General features: G+C 42.9%; 1 protein-coding gene and 1 non-coding gene across 2 annotated transcripts in view; one reads left to right on the plus strand and one right to left on the minus strand.

Annotated features, from left to right (window-relative positions):
* Nucleotides 1-16234, plus strand: part of NUDT3 (nudix hydrolase 3) — a 108640-nt gene extending 92406 nt beyond the window's left edge. Inside the window, exons 3-5 of the mRNA XM_021665599.2 lie at nucleotides 8776-8820; nucleotides 11845-11929; nucleotides 15647-16234. Coding sequence (XP_021521274.1) covers nucleotides 8776-8820; nucleotides 11845-11929; nucleotides 15647-15825 — 309 coding nt within the window. The 3' untranslated portion in view covers nucleotides 15826-16234. The remainder of the gene's footprint in view (nucleotides 1-8775; nucleotides 8821-11844; nucleotides 11930-15646) is intronic.
* Nucleotides 10331-10460, minus strand: LOC135268562 (small nucleolar RNA SNORA70). The gene has a single exon (XR_010336867.1). It is a non-coding gene; the product is annotated as a small nucleolar RNA SNORA70 (small nucleolar RNA).
* Nucleotides 16235-20134: the final 3900 nt, after the last annotated feature.

The raw sequence follows: 20134 nt of genomic DNA on the forward strand, positions 1-20134 counted from the left end.
ACCAGCCTGGCCAACATGATGAAACCCCATCTCTACCAAAAATACAAAAATTAGCTGGGCTTGGTGGCACACACTTGTAGTCCCAGCTACTTGGGAGGCTGAGGCGGTAGAATTGCTTGAACCTGGGAGGCAGAGGTTGCAGTAAGCCAAGACCATGCCACTGCACTCCAGCCTGGGTGACAGAGTGAGACTCTGTCTCAGAAAAGGAAAAGAAAGAGGAAAAAAAAGTATTAAAAAGATCTAGTCTGGGCGTGATGGCTCACGCCTATAATCCCAGCACTTTGGGAGGCTGAGGCGGGCAGATCATGAGGTCAAGAGTTCAATACCAGCCTGGCCAGCATAGTGAAACCCCGTCTCTACTAAAAATACGACAAAAAATTTCAGCCGGGTGTGGTGCTGGGCGCCTGTAGTCCCAGCTACTTGGGTGGCTGAGGTAGGAGAATCGCTTGAACCCAGAAGGTAGAGGTTGCAGTGAGCCAAGGTCGTGCTACTGCACTCCAGCCTGGGTGACAAAATGAGACTCCGTCTTTTAAAAAAAAAAAAAAAAAGAGAGAGAGAGAGACTATCACTGAAGTTGTCCCTCTCCCTGCCATTTGTTGAATCAATGAGTAAATGAATTAAGTAATCTATAGATGTATGTATGTAGGTAGGTGTGTGTGTATGTATTTAGAGACAGGCTCTGGCTCTGTTGCCCAGGCTGGAGTGCAGTGGTGTGATCTCAGCTCACTGCAACCTCCGCCTCCCAGACCCAAGCAACCCTACCACCTCAGCCTCCCAAGTAGCTGGGACTGCAGGTGTGCACCATCACACCCAGCGAATTTTTGTATTTTTTGTAGAGATGGAGTTTCGCCATGTTGCCCAGGCTGGTCTTGAATTCCTGAACTCAAGTGATCAGCTTCCCAGAGTGCTAAGATTACGTAAGATTACAGGTGTGAGCCACAGTACCTGGCTGATTGATTGATTGAGACATGGTCTCACTCTGTCACCCAGGCTGGAGTGCAGTGGTGCAGTCATAGCTCATTGCAACCTTGAACTCCTGGGCTCAGTGATTGTCTCACATCAGCGTCCCCAATAGCTGGGACTATAGGTGCATACCTCCATGACTGGCTAATTTTTATTTATTTATTTATTTATTTATTTATTTATTTTTATTGCATTTTAGGTTTGGGGGTACATGCGAAGAACATGCAAGATTGTTGCATAGGTACACACATGGCAGTGTGATTTGCTGCCTTCCTCCCCATCACCTATATCTGGCATTTCTCCCCATGCTATCTCTCCCCAACTCCTCACCCCCTGCTGTCCCTCCCCTATTTCCCCCCGACAGACCCCAGTGTGTGATGCTCCCTTCCCTCTGTCCGTGTGTTCTCATTGTTCAACACCCACCTATGAGTGAGAACATGCGGTGTTTGGTTTTCTGTTCTTGTGTCAGTTTGCTGAGAATGATGGTTCCCAGGTTCATTGATGTCCCTACAAAGGACACGAGCTCATCGTTTTTTATGGCTGCATAATATTCCATGGTGTATATGTGCCACATTTTCCCTGTCCGGTCTATCATCGATGGGCATTTGGGTTGGTTCCAGGTCTTTGCTATCGTAAACAGTGCTGCAGTGAACATTCATGTGCATGTGTCCTTATAGTAGAACGATTTATAATCCTTTGGATATATACCCAGTAATGGGATTGCTGGGTCAAATGGAATTTCTATTTCTAGGTCCTTGAGGAATCGCCGCACTGTCTTCCACAATGGTTGAACTAATTTACACTCCCACCAACAGTGTAAAAGTGTTCCTATTTCTCTACATCCTCTCCAGCATCTGTTGTCTCCAGATTTTTTAATAATCGCCATTCTAACTGGCGTGAGATGGTATCTCAATGTAGTTTTGATTTGCATTTCTCTAATGACCAGTGATGATGAGCATTTTTTCATTTGTTTGTTGGCCTCATGTATGTCTTCTTTTGTAAAGTGTCTGTATGAACACTTTACAAAAGCGTTCTTCGCCCACTTTTGAGTGGACTTATTTGTTTTTTCTTGTAAATCTGTTTTAGTTCTTTGTAGATTCTGGATATTAGCCCTTTGTCAGATGGGTAAAGTGCAAAAATTTTTCCCCATTCTGTTGGTTGCCGATTCACTCTAATGACTGTTTATTTTGCTGTGCAGAAGCTGTGGAGTTTGATAGACCCATTTGTCTATTTTGGCTTTTGTTGCCAATGCTTTTGGTGTTTTGATCATGAAGTCCTTGCCTATGCCTATGTCCTGAATGGTTTTGCCTAGGTTTTCTTCTAGGGTTTTTATGGTGTTAGGTCTTATGTTTAAATCTTTAATCCATCTGGAGTTAATTTTAGTGTAAGGTGTCAGGAAGGGGTCCAGTTTCTGCTTTCTGCACATGGCTAGCCAGTTTTCCCAACACCATTTATTAAACAGGGAATCCTTTCCCCATTGCTTGTTTTTGTCAGGTTTGTCAAAGATCGGATGGTTGTAGATGTGTTGTGTTGTCTCTGAGGCCTCCGTTCTGTTCCATTGGTCTATATCTCTGTTTTGGTACCAGTACCATGCTGTTTTGGTACCAGTACCATGCTGTTTTGTTTTGATTACTGTAGCCTTGTAGTATAGTTTGAAGACCGGTAGTGTGATGCCTCCCGCTTTGTTTTTTTTGCTTAGAATTGACTTGGCTATGCGGGCTCTCTTTTGGTTCCATATGAAGTTTAAGGTGGTTTTTTCCAGTTCTGTGAAGAAGGTCATTGGTAGCTGGACGGGGATAGCGTTGAATCTGTAAATTACTTTGGGCAGTATGGCCATTTTCACAATATTGATTCTTCCTAACCATGAACATGGAATGTTTCTCCATCTGTTTGTGTCCTCTCTTTTATTTCGTTGAGCAGTGGTTTGTAGTTCTCCTTGAAGAGGACCTTTACGTTACTTGTTAGTTGTATTCCTAGGTATTTTATTCTCTTTGTAGCAATTGTAAATGGCAGTTCATTCTTGATTTGGCTCTCTTTAAGTCTGTTATTGGTGTATAGGAATGCTTGTGATTTTTGCACATTGATTTTGTATCCTGAGACTTTGCTGAAGTTGCTTATCAGTTTCAGGAGATTTTGGGCTGAGACGATGGGGTCCTCTAGATATACAATCATGTTGTCTGCAAATAGAGACAATTTGACTTCCTCCTTTCCTATTTGAATACCCTTTATTTCTTTTTCTTACCTGATTGCTCTGGCTAGAACTTCCAATACTATATTGAATAGGAGTGGTGAGAGAGGGCATCCTTGTCTAGTGCCAGATTTCAAAGGGAATGCTTCCAGTTTTTGCCCATTCAGTATGACATTGGCTGTTGGTTTGTTGTAAATAGCTTTTATTATTTTGAGATACATTCCGTCAATACCTAGTTTATTGAGGGTTTTTAGCATAAAGGGCTATTGAATTTTGTCAAAGGCCTTCTCTGTATCAATTGAGGTGATCGTGTGGTTTTTGTCTTTGGTTCTGTTTATGTGGTGAATTACGTTTATAGACTTGCGTATGTTGAACCAGCCATGCATCCCCGGAATGAAGCCTACTTGATCATGGTGGATAAGCTTTTTGATGTGCTGTTGCAATTGGTTTGCTAGTATTTTATTGAAGATTTTTGCATCTATGTTCATCATGGATATTGGCCTGAAGTTTTCTTTTCTTGCTGAGTCTCTGCCGAGTTTTGGTATCAGGATGATGTTGGTGTCATAAAATGATTTGGGAAGGATTCCCTCTTTTTGGATTGTTTGAAATAGTTTCAGAAGGAATGGTACCAGCTCCTCTTTGTTTGTCTGGTAGAATTCGGCTGTGAACCCATCTGGACCTGGGCTTTTTTTTGGGTGGTAGGCTCTTAATTCCTGCCTCAACTTCAGACCTTGTTAGTGGTCTATTCAGGGTTTCAACTTCTTCCTGGTTTAGACTTGGGAGGATGCAGGTGTCCAGGAATTTATCCATTTCTTCCAGGTTTACTAGTTTATGTGCATAGAGTTGTTTGTAATAATCTCTGATGATGGTTTGTATTTCTGTGGAATCTGTGGTGATATCCCCTTTATCGTTTTTTATTGCATCTATTTGATTCTTCTCTGTTTTCTTTTTTATTAATCTGGCTAGTGGTCTATTTTGTTGATCTTTTTGAAAAACCAGCTCCTAGATTTATTGATTTTTTGAAGGGTTTTTTGTGTCTCTATCTCCTTCAGTTCTCTGATCTTAGTTATTTCTTGTCTTCTGCTAGGTTTTGAGTTTTTTTTATCTTGCTCCTCTAGCTCTTTGAATTTTGACGATAGGGTGTCGATTTTAGACCTCTCCTTGCTTCTCATGTGGGCATTTATTGCTATATATTTTCCTCTAGACACTGCTTTAAATGTGTCCCAGAGATTCTGATATGTTGTGTCTTCATTCTCATTGGTTTTGAAGAACATCTTTATTTCTGCCTTCATTTCATTGTTTATCCAGTCAACATTCAAGAGCCAGTTGTTCAGTTTCCATGAAGCTGTGCAGTTCTGAGTTAGTTTCTCACTTCCGAGTTTTAACTTGATTGCACTGTGGTCTGAGACTGTTTGTTATGATTTCCATTCTTTTGCATTTGCTGAGGAGTGATTTACTTCTGATTATGTGGTCAGTTTTAGAGTAGGTGTGATGTGGTGCTGAGAAGAATATATATTCTGTGGATTTGGGGTGGAGAATTCTGTAAATGTCTATTAGGTTTGGTTGGTCCAGGTCTGAGTTGAAGTCTTGGATATCCTTGTTAATTTTCTGTCTCGTTGATCTGTCTAATATTGACAATGGGTTGTTAAAGTCTCCCACTATTACTGTGTGGGAGTCTGAGTCTCTTTGTAAGTCATTAAGAACTTGCTTTATGTATCCGGGTGCTCCTGTATTGGGTGTATATATATTTAGGATCGTTAGCTCTTCTTGTTGCATTGATCCTTTTACCCTTATGTAATGCCCTTCTTTGTCTCTTTTGATCTTTGTTGGTTTAAAGTCTATCTTGTCAGAGACGAGAATTGCAACTCCTGCTTTTTTTTGCTCTCCATTTGCTTGGTAAATCTTCCTCCATCCCTTTATTTTGAGCCTTTGTGTATCCTTGCATGTGAGATGGGTTTCCTGGATACAGCACACTGGTGGGTTTTGGCTTTTTATCCAATTTGCCAGTCTGTGTCTTTTGATTGGGGCACTTAACCCATTTACATTTAGGGTTGATATTGTTATGTGTGAATTTGATCCTACCATTTTGATGCTAGCTGGCTGTTTTGCCCATTAGTTGATGCAGTTTCTTCATTGTGTTGATACTCTTTACCATTTGGTATGTTTTTGGAGTGGCTGGTACTGGTTGTTCCTTTCTATGTTTAGTGCCTCTTTCAGGAGCTCTTGTAAAGCAGGCCTGGTGGTGATGAAATCTCCGAGTACTTGCTTGTTCGCAAAGGATTTTATTTTTCCTTCACTTATGAAGCTTAGTTTGGCTGGATATGAAATTCTGGGTTGAAAGTTCTTTTCTTTAAAGATGTTAAATATTGGCCCCCACTCTCTTCTGGCTTGTAGGGTTTCTGCTGAGAGATCTGCTATGAGTCTGATGGGCTTCCCTTTGTGGGTAACCCAACCTTTCTCTCTGGCTGCTCTTAGCATTTTCTCCTTCATTTCAACCCTGGTGAATCTGACGATTATGTGCCTTGGGGTTGCTCTTCTTGAGGAATATCTTTGCAGTGTTCTCTGTATTTCCTGGACTTGAATATTGACCTGCCTTGCTAGGTTGGGGAAGTTTTTCTGGATAATATCCTGAAGAGTATTTTCCAGCTTGGATTCATTCTCTCCATCACATTCAGGTACACCTATCAAATGTAGATTAGGTCTTTTCAGAAAGTACCATATTTCTTGGAGACTTTGTTCATTCCTTTTTACCCTTTTTTCTCTAATCTTGCCTTCTCATTTTATTTCATTGAGTTGATCTTCGACGTCTGATATCCTTTCTTCTGCTTGTTCAATTCAGCTGTTGAAACTTGTGTATGCTTCGCGAAGTTCTCGTTTTGTGTTTTTCAGCTCCATCAATTCACTTATATTCCTCTCTAAGTTGTTTATTCTCATTAGCATTTCGTCAAATCTTTTTTCAACATTCTTAGTTTCTTTTTATTGGGTTAGAACATGTTCTTTTAGCTCAGAGAAGTTTCTTATTACCCACCTTCTGAAGCCTGATTCTGTCAATTCATCACACTCATTCTCCATCCAGCCTTGTTCCCTTGCTGGTGAGGAGTTGTGATCCCTTGTAGGAGGAGAGGCATTCTGGTTTCGGGTGTTTTCATCCTTTTCATGCTGGTTTCTTCCTATCTTTGTGGATTTATCCACCTGTCGTCTTTGTAGTTGTTGACTTTCAGATTGGGTCTCTGAGTGGACGTCGAGTTTGTTGATGATGAAGTTATTTCTCTCTGTTTCTTAGTTTTCCTTCTAACATTCAGGCCCCTCTGCTGTAGGACTGCTGAGGTCCACTCCAGGCCCTGCTTGCCTGGGGATCACCTGCAGCGGCTGCAGAGCAGTAAGGGTTACTGCCAGTTTCTTCTTCTGCTATCTTTGTCCCAGAAGGATACCCACCAGATGTCAGCCTGAGCGCTCCTTTATGAGGTGACTCTTTGGATATACAGGGGTCAGAGACAATCTGTCCTTTATAGGAGCTCAAGTGCTGAGCTGTGAGCTCTGTTGTTCATTCAGAGCTGCTGGGCAGGTACGTTTAAGTCTGCTGCAGCAGAACTCATAAACCCCCCTTTTTTTTTCCCCAGGTGTTCTGTCCCAGCTTGTTAGGGCTTTATTTATGAGTTTCTGTTGTGCTGCTGCCTTTTATCAGGGCTGCCCTGCCCAGTGAGGAGGCAGCCTAGTCACTGTCTGCCTGCAGAGGCTTTGCTGAGCTGCTGTGGGCTCTGCCCAGCTGCTGTGTGAACTTCCCTGCAGTCCTGTTTATACGGGTATAGTTAGAACTGCTTCGGCAATGGCAGCCCACCTCACTAATGGCAGACTCTCTCTGTAATGGCGGGCTGCCTCGGCAATGGCGGGCTGCCTCAGCAATGGTGGACTACCTCCATAGTGGCGGACTGCCTCGGTAATGGCGGACGCCCCTCCCTCACAGAGCTGGACCATCCAGGGTTCAGCTGTGCTTGCTGTGAAACTCTCAATCCAGAGCATTTCCAATTGCTGTTTTTTTGTGGGTGGGACCAGCCAAGCCTGATCACCTGGCTACCTGGCTCCCTGCCTCAGAGCCCTCTTTTTTTTTTTTTTTCTTTAGTTGAATGGTTGACTGTCTCCCAGGTGTTCCAGTTGCCTGTTGAAAAGGCGCTGGGATCTGTGTTATTTCCCGTGTGGCGACCCGCTGTGCCGGCTGAAACAGTCATGCTGAGATTTGTGGTGCTTTTTTGCCCAGGAATCTCCTGGCCTGGCTCCCTGTTTCAGTTCCCTTTTTTATCAGTTGAATGGGTGACTCTGTCTCCCAGGAGCTCCAATCACCAGCTAGCTAAAACAGCGCCCAGACCTGTGTATTTTGTATGGAGAACTGCCACGCCGGGGCGCCGGCAAAACAGCCGCACTGGTGACCCATGGGGCTCCTCTGCCTGGGAATCTCCTGGTCTGTGGGCAATAAAAATGCATCTGGAAATGCGGTGTCCACTCACCCTGTACTTTCTCGCTGGGAGCTGCAATCCTGAGCTGCTCCTAATCGGCCATCTTGGATCCGTCAGCAATTTTTATTTATTTATTTATACGTTTTTTGAAATGGAGCCTTGCTCTGTCACTCAGGCTGGAGTGCAGTGGTGCAATCTTGGCTCACTGCCACCTCCGCCTCCCAGGTTCAACCAATTTGATTCTCCTGCCTCAGCCTCCCAAGTAGCTGGGATTACAGGCACCTGCCACCACACCTGGTTAATTTTTGTATTTTTAGTAGAGATGGGGTTTCACCATGTTGGCCAGGCTGATCTTGAACTCCTGACCTCAGGTGATCCACCTGCCTTGACCTCCCAAAGTGCTGGGATTACAGGTGTGAGCCAATGCACCTGACTGACTTGCTAATTTAAAAAAAAATTTTTAGGCCGAGCGTGGTGGCTCACGCCTATAATCCCAGCACTTTGGGAGGCCGAGACAGATGGATCACGAGGTCAAGAGATCGAGACCATCCTGGTCAACATGGTGAAACCCCGTCTCTACTAAAAATACAAAAATTAACTGGTCATGGTGGCGCATGCCTGTAGTCCCAGCTACTCGGGAGGCTGAGGCAGGAGAATTGCTTGAACCCGGGAGACGGAGGTTGCGGTGAGCCGAGATCGCGCCATTGCACTCCAGCCTGGGTAACAAGAGCGAAACTCCATCTCAAAAAAAAAAAAAAAAATTTTTTTAGAGGCAGGGCCTTGCTATGTTGCCCAGGCTGATCTCAAGTTCTTATCCTCAAGCGATCCTCCCACTTCACCCTCCCAAAGTGGCATTGAGCCACTGTGCCTGACCTGAAGTAATAATACCTCAAAATATTTTCGGTATGGTGGCTTCTTGGCCTTTAGTATCTTGCTCTGTTTGGCTGGCTTTGCAGAAGGGAGAGAGACCAGAAGAAACGAGAGGCATTCTAACTTCCCAGAGCGTACACTGCTGTTAGCAGTCTATGACACACAGAAAACACTGGTATCACTTCACAGATCCAGAGTCTGCCCAAGCTGTGTCCTCTTGTTTTTTTATAAACTGCTTAAGAAGACTCAGAATGAGGCCAGCAATATAATTCAAGTGCATTAATTTTTCTTTTCACTTTTCAGGCTGGAGTAAAAGGGACATTGGGAAGATTAGTTGGAATTTTTGAGGTAAGTCTGTTAAAATCTTTGGTACAAATGATATATATTAATAACCACACAGAGGCCGGGTGCAGTGGCTCATGCCTGTAATCCCAGCACTTTGGGAGGCTGAGGCGGGCAGATCATGAGTTCAAGAGTTCAAGACCAGTGTGGCCAACGTGGTGAAACCCCATCTCTACTAAGAATACAAATATTAGCTGGGTGTGGTGACACATAACCTGTAATCCCAGTGTTCTGAGGAGGCTGAGGCAGGAGAATCACTTGAACCCAGGAGGCAGAGGTTGCAGTGAACCAAGATTGTGCCACTGCACTCCAGCCTGGGTAACAGAGCAAGACTGTGTTGTGGGGGGAGGGGACCACACAGATATCAACATCAGAAAAATGCCGTCTCTATTTCAGTGAGGTTTTTTTAGTTATTTTTAACTTTTTGAGATAAGGTCTCACTCTCACCCAGGCTGGAGTGGAGTGGAGTGGCACAGTCATAGCTCACTGCAGCCTTGGACTCCTGGGCTCAAAGTAATCTACTTCAGCCTCCCAAATGTTTTTTAGCGACAGGGTCTTGTTGTGTTGCCCAAGCTAGTCTCTTAAACTCCTGGGCTTAATCAGATCCTGCTGCCTCAGCCTCCCAAAATGCTGGGATTACAGGCGTGAGCCACCATGCCCAACCTCAGTGAGTTTTTTAAAGAAAACAGCACCTACAGAGAATAACATGCTTCAAAAAAAAGAAGAAATCCCATAGTCTCCTCTAAACTACTAGAATTATTTGTAAGTATTATTTTATCCCATTCCTGCCTTTCTTCCTCTTCTCTGAAGGTAAGAGGAAGAGTAGCTAAATGTAGAGAGACAGAAGAAAAATAGAAGACAAGTAACTATAACAAAGGAAAAACAGGGAAATAAACTGTGATAAAAATTTGAAAGAAGGCAGGGAAAAATGTAAGAAATAAAGATCAGCCGAGGCTGGGTGCAGTGGCTCATACCTGTAATCCCAGCATTTTGGGGAGCTGAGGCAGGAAGATCACTTGAGGCTAGGAGTTCAAGACCAACCTGAGCAACACAATGAGACCCTATCTCTCTCTCTCTCTCTTTTTTTTTTTTGGACAGGAAGTAAATTTATTGGTTCATATTATGAGGGGGCAGCACAGTGGAAGCCCTCATGAATGCAGGGCCCGCCACTTGTCCAGAAGGCCACGATTGGGGATGTACTTAACCCCATATCCGCTCATTGGGGATGAGCCGCTTCTCGGCCACCATGTCTTCAAATTCATCGGCATTGAACTTGGTGAAGCCCCACTTCTTTGAGATGTGGATCTTCTGATGGCCAGGGGACTTGAACTTGACCCTGCGCAGGGCCTCAGTCACATGCTTCTTGTTCTGCAGCTTGGTGCAGATGGACATGATCACTTGACCAATGTGAACCCTGGCCACAGTGCCCTGGGGCTTTCCAAAGGCACCTCGCATGCCTGTTTGGAGCCTACATTGGGGTAGTGCAAGGTCAGACACATGAACATACGTCTGGAAGGCCTGTCTCCAAGGTCCCTTAGAGCAACCCATACAAAAAACAGGCTGCATACACTACCAAGGAAGCTGCTGTTTGCAGCTATTGTACACTGGGCCCCCATGAGGAAAGGAATGAGACCCTATCTCTACAAAAGGTTTAAAAAATAAAAATATCAGAAGAAAGATCTCTGATGGAAAAAATACATATGTAATTTTTTTTTTTTTTTTTTTTTTTGAGACAGAGCCTTGCTCTGTTGCCTAGGCTGGAGTGTAGTGGCATGATCTCGGCTCACCACAAACTCCATCTCCCAGGTTCAAGCAATTCTCCTGCCTCAGCCTCCCAAGTAGCTGGGATTACAGGCACCCACCACCACATCTGGCTAATTTTTGTATTTTTAGTAGAGATGGGGTTTCACCATGTTGACCAGGCTGTTCTGGAACTCCTGACCTCAGGTGATTACCCACCTCAGCCTCCCAAAGTGCTGGGAGCAATAAATAAATTTTTTTAAAAGGTGTCCGGGCACTGAGATTCATGCCTGTAACCCCAGCATTTTGGAGGACCGAAGTGGGAGGATCACTTGAGCCTAGGAGCTCAAGACCAGCTTGGACAACGTGGTGAAATCCTGTCTCTACAAAAAAATGCAAAAATTAGCTGAATATGGTGACTCACTTCTCTAATACCAGCACTTTGGGAGGCTGAGAAGGGCGGATCACTTGAGGTCAGGAATTCGAGATCAGCCTGGCCAACATGGTAGAACCTTGTCGCTACTAAAAATAAAAATTTAACTGGGCATGGTGGTGCATGCCTGTAGTCCCAGCTAGTCAGGAAGCTGAGGCAGGAGAATGGCTGGAGCCCGGGAGGCAGAGGTTGCAGTGAGCCAAGATCATGCCACTGTACTCCAGCCTGTGTAACAGACCAAGACTCGTCTCAAAAAGAAAAAAAAATTATCTGGGCATAGTGGTGTATGCCTATACCAGCTACTTGGGAAGCTGAGTTGAGAGGATCCCCTAAAGTCCGGAAGGTCAAGGCTGCTGTGAGCCATGATCATGCCACTGCACTCCACCCTGGGTGACAGAGTGGAGTGCAAAAAAAAAAAAAAAGTTAATGGGGTTAGTGGGAAAAGAAGCGTGTATGTGTGTCACACTCAGCTTGTTTGTCTTGATGGGGTCACTGAAGTTTGAGACCTCTGTGGTGGTCCACCCATCCACAGTCTTCTCTCCCTGGTGTTCTAGCTAATTAAATTTATATGATGCCTTTTTCTTGAGGGATCACAGCATTCCTGTGAAGTTGTATTTAGGGGAAGGGGAGGAAAAACCAATGTAAATACTTGATTTTAGAAGTCCAGCCAAAGAGTACACCCTCAAATTCAAGTGTGGCCTATTTTGAATCATATAGCTATAACTGTAGTACCATAAAAAGTAAAAGTTTAGAATCTTTGTGTCTAAGTTCTCTGGACAGATGCATAAGAGTGTGTTTCATTTCAGCAATTTCAGCTCTCTAAGGAAAAACTCTGTTTTTCTTTCTTTGCCCTTCAGAACCAGGAGAGAAAGCACAGGACATATGTCTATGTGCTCATTGTCACTGAAGTGCTGGAAGACTGGGAAGATTCAGTTAACATTGGTAAGCCATCACCAGACAGCCTGGAAAGGGCTCCTCACAGCCAGCTCTTGCCATGCGACAGGTCATTACCAGAACCGGAAACAAGAGCTTGCCAGGCTCAGTGGCTCATACCTGTAATCTCAGTACTTTGGGAGGCCAAAACAGGAGGATCACCTGAGCCCAAGAGTTTGAGACCAGTCTGGGCAACCTAGTAAGACCTCATCTCTGCAAAAATCAGAAGAATTAGCTGGGTGTGGTGGCACATGCCTGTGGTCCCAGTTTCTCAGAAGCCTGAGGCATGAAGATCATTTGTGCTTGGGAGGTTGAGGTCACAATGAGCCATAATCATGCAACTGCACTCCAGCCTGGGCAACAGAGCGAGATCGTGTCTCCAAAAAAAAAAAAAAAAAAGCCAGATAAAGAATAGAAATAATTGAAAGATGTTTCTAATAAACAAGCATGTACATTTTGAACTTGATAGTATTTTGAAATGTTTAAATGGAGTCTGGAATACATGGTCCACAAATAGAAGTATAACTCCTAAAAATAAGAAATGTTGCTTCTAAAATCAAACTGGATCCTTCTCAAAAGGGCTATACTTCTACACCTTGACCAGATATTGATTGAGAGCCTCTGTCATACCAGGCTCACTGCTGGCCATGGGGACCATAGGTGAGAGCAGGACCTTGATCTTGTTCCTTATAACATTCATATTGTTGAGAAAACTGTTGGTTTTGTGGTTTGAGTCCCTCCAGAAATCATTTAGTAGATGCAGAATAGTGCAGGTAGTTTCTAGTTTTATTCATATAAAATATGAATATATATTTTTATATTTTTTCATATTTTATATGAATATAAAAAATTATAAAATGTATGAGATTTTATAAAAGGATGCTGTGTATACCCTTTAGGTACACCCATTCTCCCAAAGGAGCCATTTTCTTTGATCTCATATGGCTATTACATTTACATCTTTTGAACTATAAACTGGTGGTACAAAGGTTGGTTCACAGTTTGTTTACCTCTGAAGGAAAGTATATTCTAGAAAGAACACTAATTTCCGTTGGGCAGATAAAATTTACTTGCTAAAATTCTCCCTTTATTGTTAGTGTTTGCCCTGCCACCATGCCCCTCACATTGTTACTCTGGGCAGTTTGTAGCCCTTCGGCTTTGTGTCTAGTAATAATGCAGGGTGCTCAAGGAAATAAATTCAGTGTGAGTATACTGAAAACAGACTCCCTGACAGCTGTGCTAGTGCCTGAAAAGGAGACAATGCATGTGTGGTGTGGCCCCATCCTCAGAGCACTCTCTATCAGGCAGGAGTCACACACTTGTGATACTAATTTTTTTAGGTACCATTGCTCTATTAATATCCAAACAAGCCTTTCACCTTGTACTCCCACTTCTGAGAATTGGCCCTAATGAAATAATCTAAAATGTGACAAACAGGCCTATGGAGCCTTCCTTCAGATGATCTTACTACCATTATTCTTACTGGTTAAAAATTGCATCTTAAATGTATAGCTCATTGTGGATGCTTGATTAGTAAAAGAAAAGAAAAAGAATAAATAAAAAAATGTATAACTCAGTGAATGACAAATAATGAATGACATGCGTCTGATGGAATGTTATACAGCTGTTAAACACCATAACTATAAAAGTTATATGCAGCCAGACGCAGTGGCTCACACCTGCAATTCCAGCACTTTGCAATGCCGAGACAGGTAGATCTCCTGAGGTCAGGAGTTCCTGGCCAACATGGGAAAACCCTGTCTCTACTAAAAATACAAAAATTAGCCAGGCATGGTGGCAGGCGCCTGTAATCCCAGCTACTCATCAGGCTGAGGCACTAGAATTGCTTGAGCCTGGGTGGCAGAGGTTGCAGTGAGCCAGGATCACACTCCTGCATTCTAGCCTGGGTGACAGAATGAGACTCTGTCTCAAAAGTAAGAATAATAAAAATCACAGACAATTGAGCTCCAGTGATATGGAAATGGTTAAATGAACGATAGTAAATCCATGCTAGATATTATGACAACGCAGCCACATGTCGTTTAAAAAAAGAGTCTCATTCTGTTGTCTAGACTGGAGTGCAGTGGCATGATCACAGCTCGCTGCAGCCTCAACCTCCTGGGCTCAAGGAGACCTCCTGCCTTAGCCCCACTAGCAATGGCAATGTCACATTTTTTTCATAACATAGATTGCTTAAGAAATAGTGTGAAATAGGACAGGCGTGGTGGCTCATGCCTGTAATTCCAAGCATTTTGGGAGGCCAAGGCAGGAGGATCACTTGAGGCCAGAAATTTGAGACCCCATTTATACCAAAAAAAAAAAAAAGAAAATGTGGCGTGTGCCTGTAGTCCTAGCTGCTTGGGAGGCTGGTTCAGGAAGATCCCTCGAGTTTGGGAGCTTGAGTTTGCAGTGAACTATGATCATACCATTGCAATTCAGCCTGTGAGACCCTGTCTCTGGAAAAAAAGAAAAAAGATGATACGAAATAAAAAACCAGTAACAATAAATTAAAAAGCAAACTCTTAGCAGCACATACTCTGTGCCAGGTACTCTTCAGGTGCTTTGCATATTAATCCTCAGAACAAACTTGTGAGATAGGCCCTATTTATTATCTGTTTTATAGATGACGAAAATGGAGCAGGAGCACAGCTGCCTGAGCTGGCATTTATGTGATTGGAGCCCAGCAGTGTGGCTTCAGAGTCCTTGTTCCTGACCATAACACTCTAGCAGAGCTGCTTAGGATCTGGAGCACCTGAAAGCATGATCCAAATTTAGTTGTCCCGAGATCACTTGTTTTTCAAGTATATGAAAAAAGGGCAATTGTGCTAGGGTATTGAGAGTGGTCTTTTCTGGTTTATAAGATTATGGGTACTTATTACTTTTATAAGAGAAAAAATATAAAGGATTTTAAAACACATTTTAAAAGAGTATGAAAATAAACTGAAAAGTATGAGACTGTATTGAGATTTTTTCATTTAAAAATGTTATGTAATAAATCACTCTTATAAGAAAACTTTTAAATAAGTTACTAATTACAAACCAGCCATCCTAGTAATTCTGGAAGCTGATGCTCGTATTGATTCCCCCCACCTTGGGACAGGTCGTCACTCTGTCAACATGCTGGAGTGCAGTGGCGCGATCACAGCTCACTGCAGCCTCAACCTCCTGGGCTCAGGTGCTCCTCCCATCTCAGCCTCCTAGATAGCTGGAACTACACGATTGTACCACCATGCCCAGCTAATTTTTGTATTTTTTGTAGAGACAGAGTTTTGCCATGTTGCTCAGGCTGGTCTCAAACTCCTGGGCTCAAGCAGTCCGCCCAGCCCAGCCTCCCTAAGTGCTGGGATTACAGGCATGAGCCACTGCATCCCGCCCTCATGTCAGTTTTTACAGGAGATGGGGATGTTGCTGGGCTTTGGCTCCTAATGTATATGCAAGCAAGGAAAGCTCAGAGACCCAGGAGGGTGGGAGGAAAACACTAGCCATAGTTTGCTCTGGAGGACAGGTTTTACACAGTTAATCTTAGCTCTTCAGTTTCCAGGGTTCTCACTATTTTCTACATTAGACATTGATGTCACATTTGAAGCATATGAAGTGTGCTTGCATTACTTTTCTAAGAAAAAAAGTGTTTAGAGGCATTGCTTTAACTTTTAATTTTTCTCAGAAGTTCTAGGCTTAGAAACCTTATTGCTCTTGTACTAGTTTCTTTTCTCTCTGCCTCCACAGGAAGGAAGAGGGAATGGTTTAAAATAGAAGATGCCATAAAAGTGCTGCAGTATCACAAACCCGTGCAGGCGTCATATTTTGAAACATTGAGGCAAGGCTACTCAGCCAACAATGGCACCCCAGTCGTGGCCACCACGTACTCAGTTTCTGCTCAGAGCTCGATGTCAGGCATCAGATGACTGAAGACTTCCTGTAAGAGAAATGGAAATTGGAAACTAGACTGAAGTGCAGATCTTCCCTCTCACCCTGGCTCTTTCCACTTCTCCTCACAGGCCTCTTCTTTCAAATAGGCATGATGGGCAGCAGAGAAAGGGTATATTGATAATGTTGCTGTTTGGTGTTAAGTGATGGGGCTTTTTCTTCTCTTTTTATTGAGGGGTGGGGGTTGGGTGTGTAATTTGTAAGTACTTTTGTGCATGATCTGTCCCTCCCTCCTCCCATCCCTGCAGTCCTCTGAAGAGAGGCCAACAGCCTTCCCCTGCCTTGGATTCTGAAGTGTTCCTGTTTGTCTTATCCTAGCCCTGGCCAGACATTTTTCTTTGATTTTTAATTTTTTTTTTATTAAAAGATACCATTATGAGATGATAACCTTTCAAGAATTTGTCCTATAATGTGCTGTACAGTTCAGTAGGGTGGTCACTTTCATTGCGGGATACATTTATCTACACATTATATATTGGACATATAATATGTAAATAAATGACTTCTAGAAAGAGAAATTTAACTTTAATTTTTTAAGTTTTTTTTCTCTTTTAATTTGGGCATTTCTGGAATTGAGAGCCTCACAGTTAATATAGCTTTTTGTTTTTGATGCTAATAGCTGGGGAGGTTTCCCTGTCCTCTTTTTGTTTCCTAGCCATTGACTGTAGTTACATAGGTATGGGAAGAGTTTAGCTACCTTCATAGTGCTTCCAGGACTCATGGCCTTTCCTACTTTACGCTGTATTTCCATGCCAAGAAGGAAACCAGAAGAAAGTTGTTTTTTTTTTTTTTCTCTAAACCAAGTTAGGAGCAAATGGCCTCAGCCCAGATCTGGAAAAACAGTGATAGAAATTGAATTCTGTCCCACATGTTGACAGTAGGGTGAACTGGATTCTTGGGATTACTTATCTAAAAAACTGGAGCATCAGGCACTGTTTCTGTCCTGCTGGTTTGGAATCTTTTCCATAATGCTACTTATTGCCAACAATGGCCTCTCTTCCTGTCCATATATGCCTTACACTGTGCTGACCTGGATATCATCCTTGTGCTCTGAAGCATCCAACTATACTTTGCAGGTGCACTGATGCAGTCCTGTCCCCACACTGGGTAACTGCGTTCCTGAAAAGTATGTGGGGGAAATTCACGTGCTTGCTAGTCTTTGTAATGGTGCGGCACTTGTAATTGCATCATGGAGCATGCTCAGAGCTATTAAATTGGTCTCCCATCTCCCCCCAGGATGTGAAAGGTCCACATGGGAAGCCACGTAATCATTTATTAGAGTGGCTACATAATACACTGTCTCACTGCAGACTCTTTGGTTTTTTAATACAGGTTTCATGCTGGCTTCATTTGCCAGTTGTATTGTTTGGTTGGGAAGTAAGAGGGTCTTGAGATTGAGGGATAAAAAGTGGTACACTGATTGATTCCTGGCTTAGGACAGAAGATTGTCTCAGTACTCCAGTGGCATCTCCTTAGCCAAGATGTGAAATTAAAATCGTAGTTCTCCTTATGTAAAAATTCCAATAAAGCACTCAAACTTAGAAAAGCTTTTACTTTTCCGTCCCACTGAAAGAAATGTATGTATCTTGTAGCCCTGTGTCACTTTGTGTTCAGCACTTTTGGGAACATCATTTGGTGAACTTTAAATTTTGCTCTCTATTCTTAGTTTATATCCTCTCTCCCAGTCTTGAAACACAGGGCCAAAGAGCAGTTGTAATCTATGATACCTCTAGGAAAGGAATTACATCCCCAGGGAAAGGTCCCATTGGATAAGAACAGCACCATGGGGCTTGAGTCTGAATGCCAACTTGCTATTCACACATTCTTCTTAAAAATGAACACAGTTTCTTATCCTCACTTAAAGCATTCTGAAGTTCTGTTCAAATAAATAAAGGGGAAAATAAAGTAGATTTAACCACATGCTAAGTGAAATTCAAGAAACACATTCTTCCAGATAAATTCTACCTTTATGGTATGGATTTGAAAGTACTTTGCAGGAAAATAGTCAGTACTCTTTAAAAAGGAACTACAGGGCCAGGTGCAGTGGCTCATGCCTGTAATCCTAGCACTTTGAGAGGCCAAGGCAGGTGGATCACTTGAGGCCAGGAGTTGGATACCAGCCTGGCCAACATGGTGAAACCCCGTCTCTAGTAGAAATACAAAAATTCGCCGGATGTGATGGTGCACACCTGTAATCCCAGCTACTTGGGAGGCTGAGCCATGGGAATCATTTGAACCTGGGAGGTGAAGGTTGCAGTGAGCCAAGATCATGCCACTGCACTCCAGCCTGGGCAACAGATCAAGACTCTGTCTCAATAAATAAATAAGAAAATAAAACAGAACTGCAGTACTAACAGTAATTTTTACATTTTTTTAATGATCTGAGTATGTTTTGACTGGGCTAGTGTAACAATATACTACCCCAAAAGTGCAGTTTTGATTGTTGTTGGTGTCTTTGGGTCAGGAAAGTGAACTGTGCCAACAAGTATTGTTTAGTGACATGAATGGATTCCTATTAATGCAATTAACTGGAGAGATTGTGCTGATGCTTTCTTAACTGACAAAAGGAGGCTTTGTCCAACATCAGAAGTGTTGAAACTGGTGCTATTTTCTGTTGCACTGGGATTCTGGTGATCTGGGATTGGTGTTTTCCTCCCTGGCACCGTAAACACCATGGCTGTCTTTACCGATGTCATCATAGTCCTTTAATGATAGATTAGTTAGACCCATGGTTACAATACCTTTATCTCCCCAAAGAACAGAAGCAAAAGAAAGCACAAAAACTACCCTATTTGCAGAATATTTCATTGACATTGATTTGTCATTAATTCTGCCAGTGTTGGTCTCATTCAGGCTTGGTAGAAACAGGTTCCTGTGTTTAGGGCAGATCCCTAGCCTCTCACTCACAGTGAATTTGCATGTCCTAGATTCTGGTTATTACTAGAGCATCCATTAAAGTTTACGAAACTCAGGACAGAAAAAGATAGCAGTGGATTTAAAAATTTTTTTAGTTTATAAATTACAGCCATTGGGGAAACACTAATAAGGTCATGTGATCTTATGGACCAGGATTTTCTCTGTCTCTCCCCTTGGGTGTGTGTGGGTGTGTGTGTGTGAGACAAGGGCTGCCAAGAGGTATCAACCATGTTAGATTTTTTGTAGCCTTCCAGAAACAGTGCAGCCCATGAAACAGGAATCTTGATTTTTGCTCATAACAAACATAACAGGATGGAACAGTTAGTGAATTGACTGTGTTTTGTTTTCACAAGTGTCCACCACTCCATCTGCCCTGCATGGAGAGGGCTCTCACTGCTAGGTCTAGGCTGAGCCATCTGGAAGGATCAAAGGCTGTGGGAGTATCACTCCCTCTCAGTCTGCAGAAGGTCTGGAGGGTGGCAGCACAGCAGGATTTCCGCCTTCTGCATTGCGCTGTACAGCCCCATGGAACAGTGAGGCCCTTGAGGCCTTGCTTCTTGCAGCCTCTGGGGAGCAGAGTAGGTCACTGCCCTCTGGGGGTGTTTTGCAGTAGTTTTGTAAATGTGTTGCTACATAGTCAAGTTCCTTTGTGGCAAAGAAATATTTTGTTTTGTTCTTAGGAGTCAGCCCATGTAATGCCTCTTAGGCTTTCTTGCTTAGAAGAAAAAAGTCACCCTTTGTGGTTTTTAAAAGAAGAAAAAAATTCTGTGCCGATTTGTTCATCCTCCTCCTTCCCCTTCCCTTTTCTCCACATACAGTGCTCATTGGAGGCTCCTGCCAAACCTTCTTAACCAGAGAAGTAATAGGTATTTGTTAGACCTGGATGTATGTTTCGCATTATCCTTCACATATTTCACATTTTCATCTAGTACTTTATTATTGCCTTTGTTGAAGTCCCCATCCTCATCTTAAAAAACAACAGCTTAGCCTAAGCCAGATTTACTTTTTTTAGTTCACAAAAAGGATTTAATAGCCACAATGTGATTTTTGCCACAACTGTGTGATTTTAATATTCTCTGTTATCGAGGGTGGATTTAGAATTGCAGGAAATACCTGGAGAAATCACAGTGGGATGAATTTTTGCTTTAAGAGAAATAAGAGTTGGCTGTAATTGATAACACGGCTTCATCCTAGTCCCATCTGCATTTCAGAAAATAGCCCACATCTTTATAAAACACAGGAGACTTGTGAGACAGTTAAGCAGGTATGGAGAGGGAGGGTATTATTTAATGATGATTAAATAATGCAGATGGCCCTTCTGGTTCTTAGGTTTTTTTTTTTTTGTTGTTGTTGTTGTTTTTAATCTGTTAC

The sequence above is a fragment of the Aotus nancymaae genome, unplaced genomic scaffold, assembly GCF_030222135.1.
Source record: "Aotus nancymaae isolate 86718 unplaced genomic scaffold, 86718_ANA_hifiasm-v0.15.2.pri h1tg000040l, whole genome shotgun sequence".
Lineage (NCBI taxonomy): Eukaryota > Metazoa > Chordata > Mammalia > Primates > Aotidae > Aotus > Aotus nancymaae.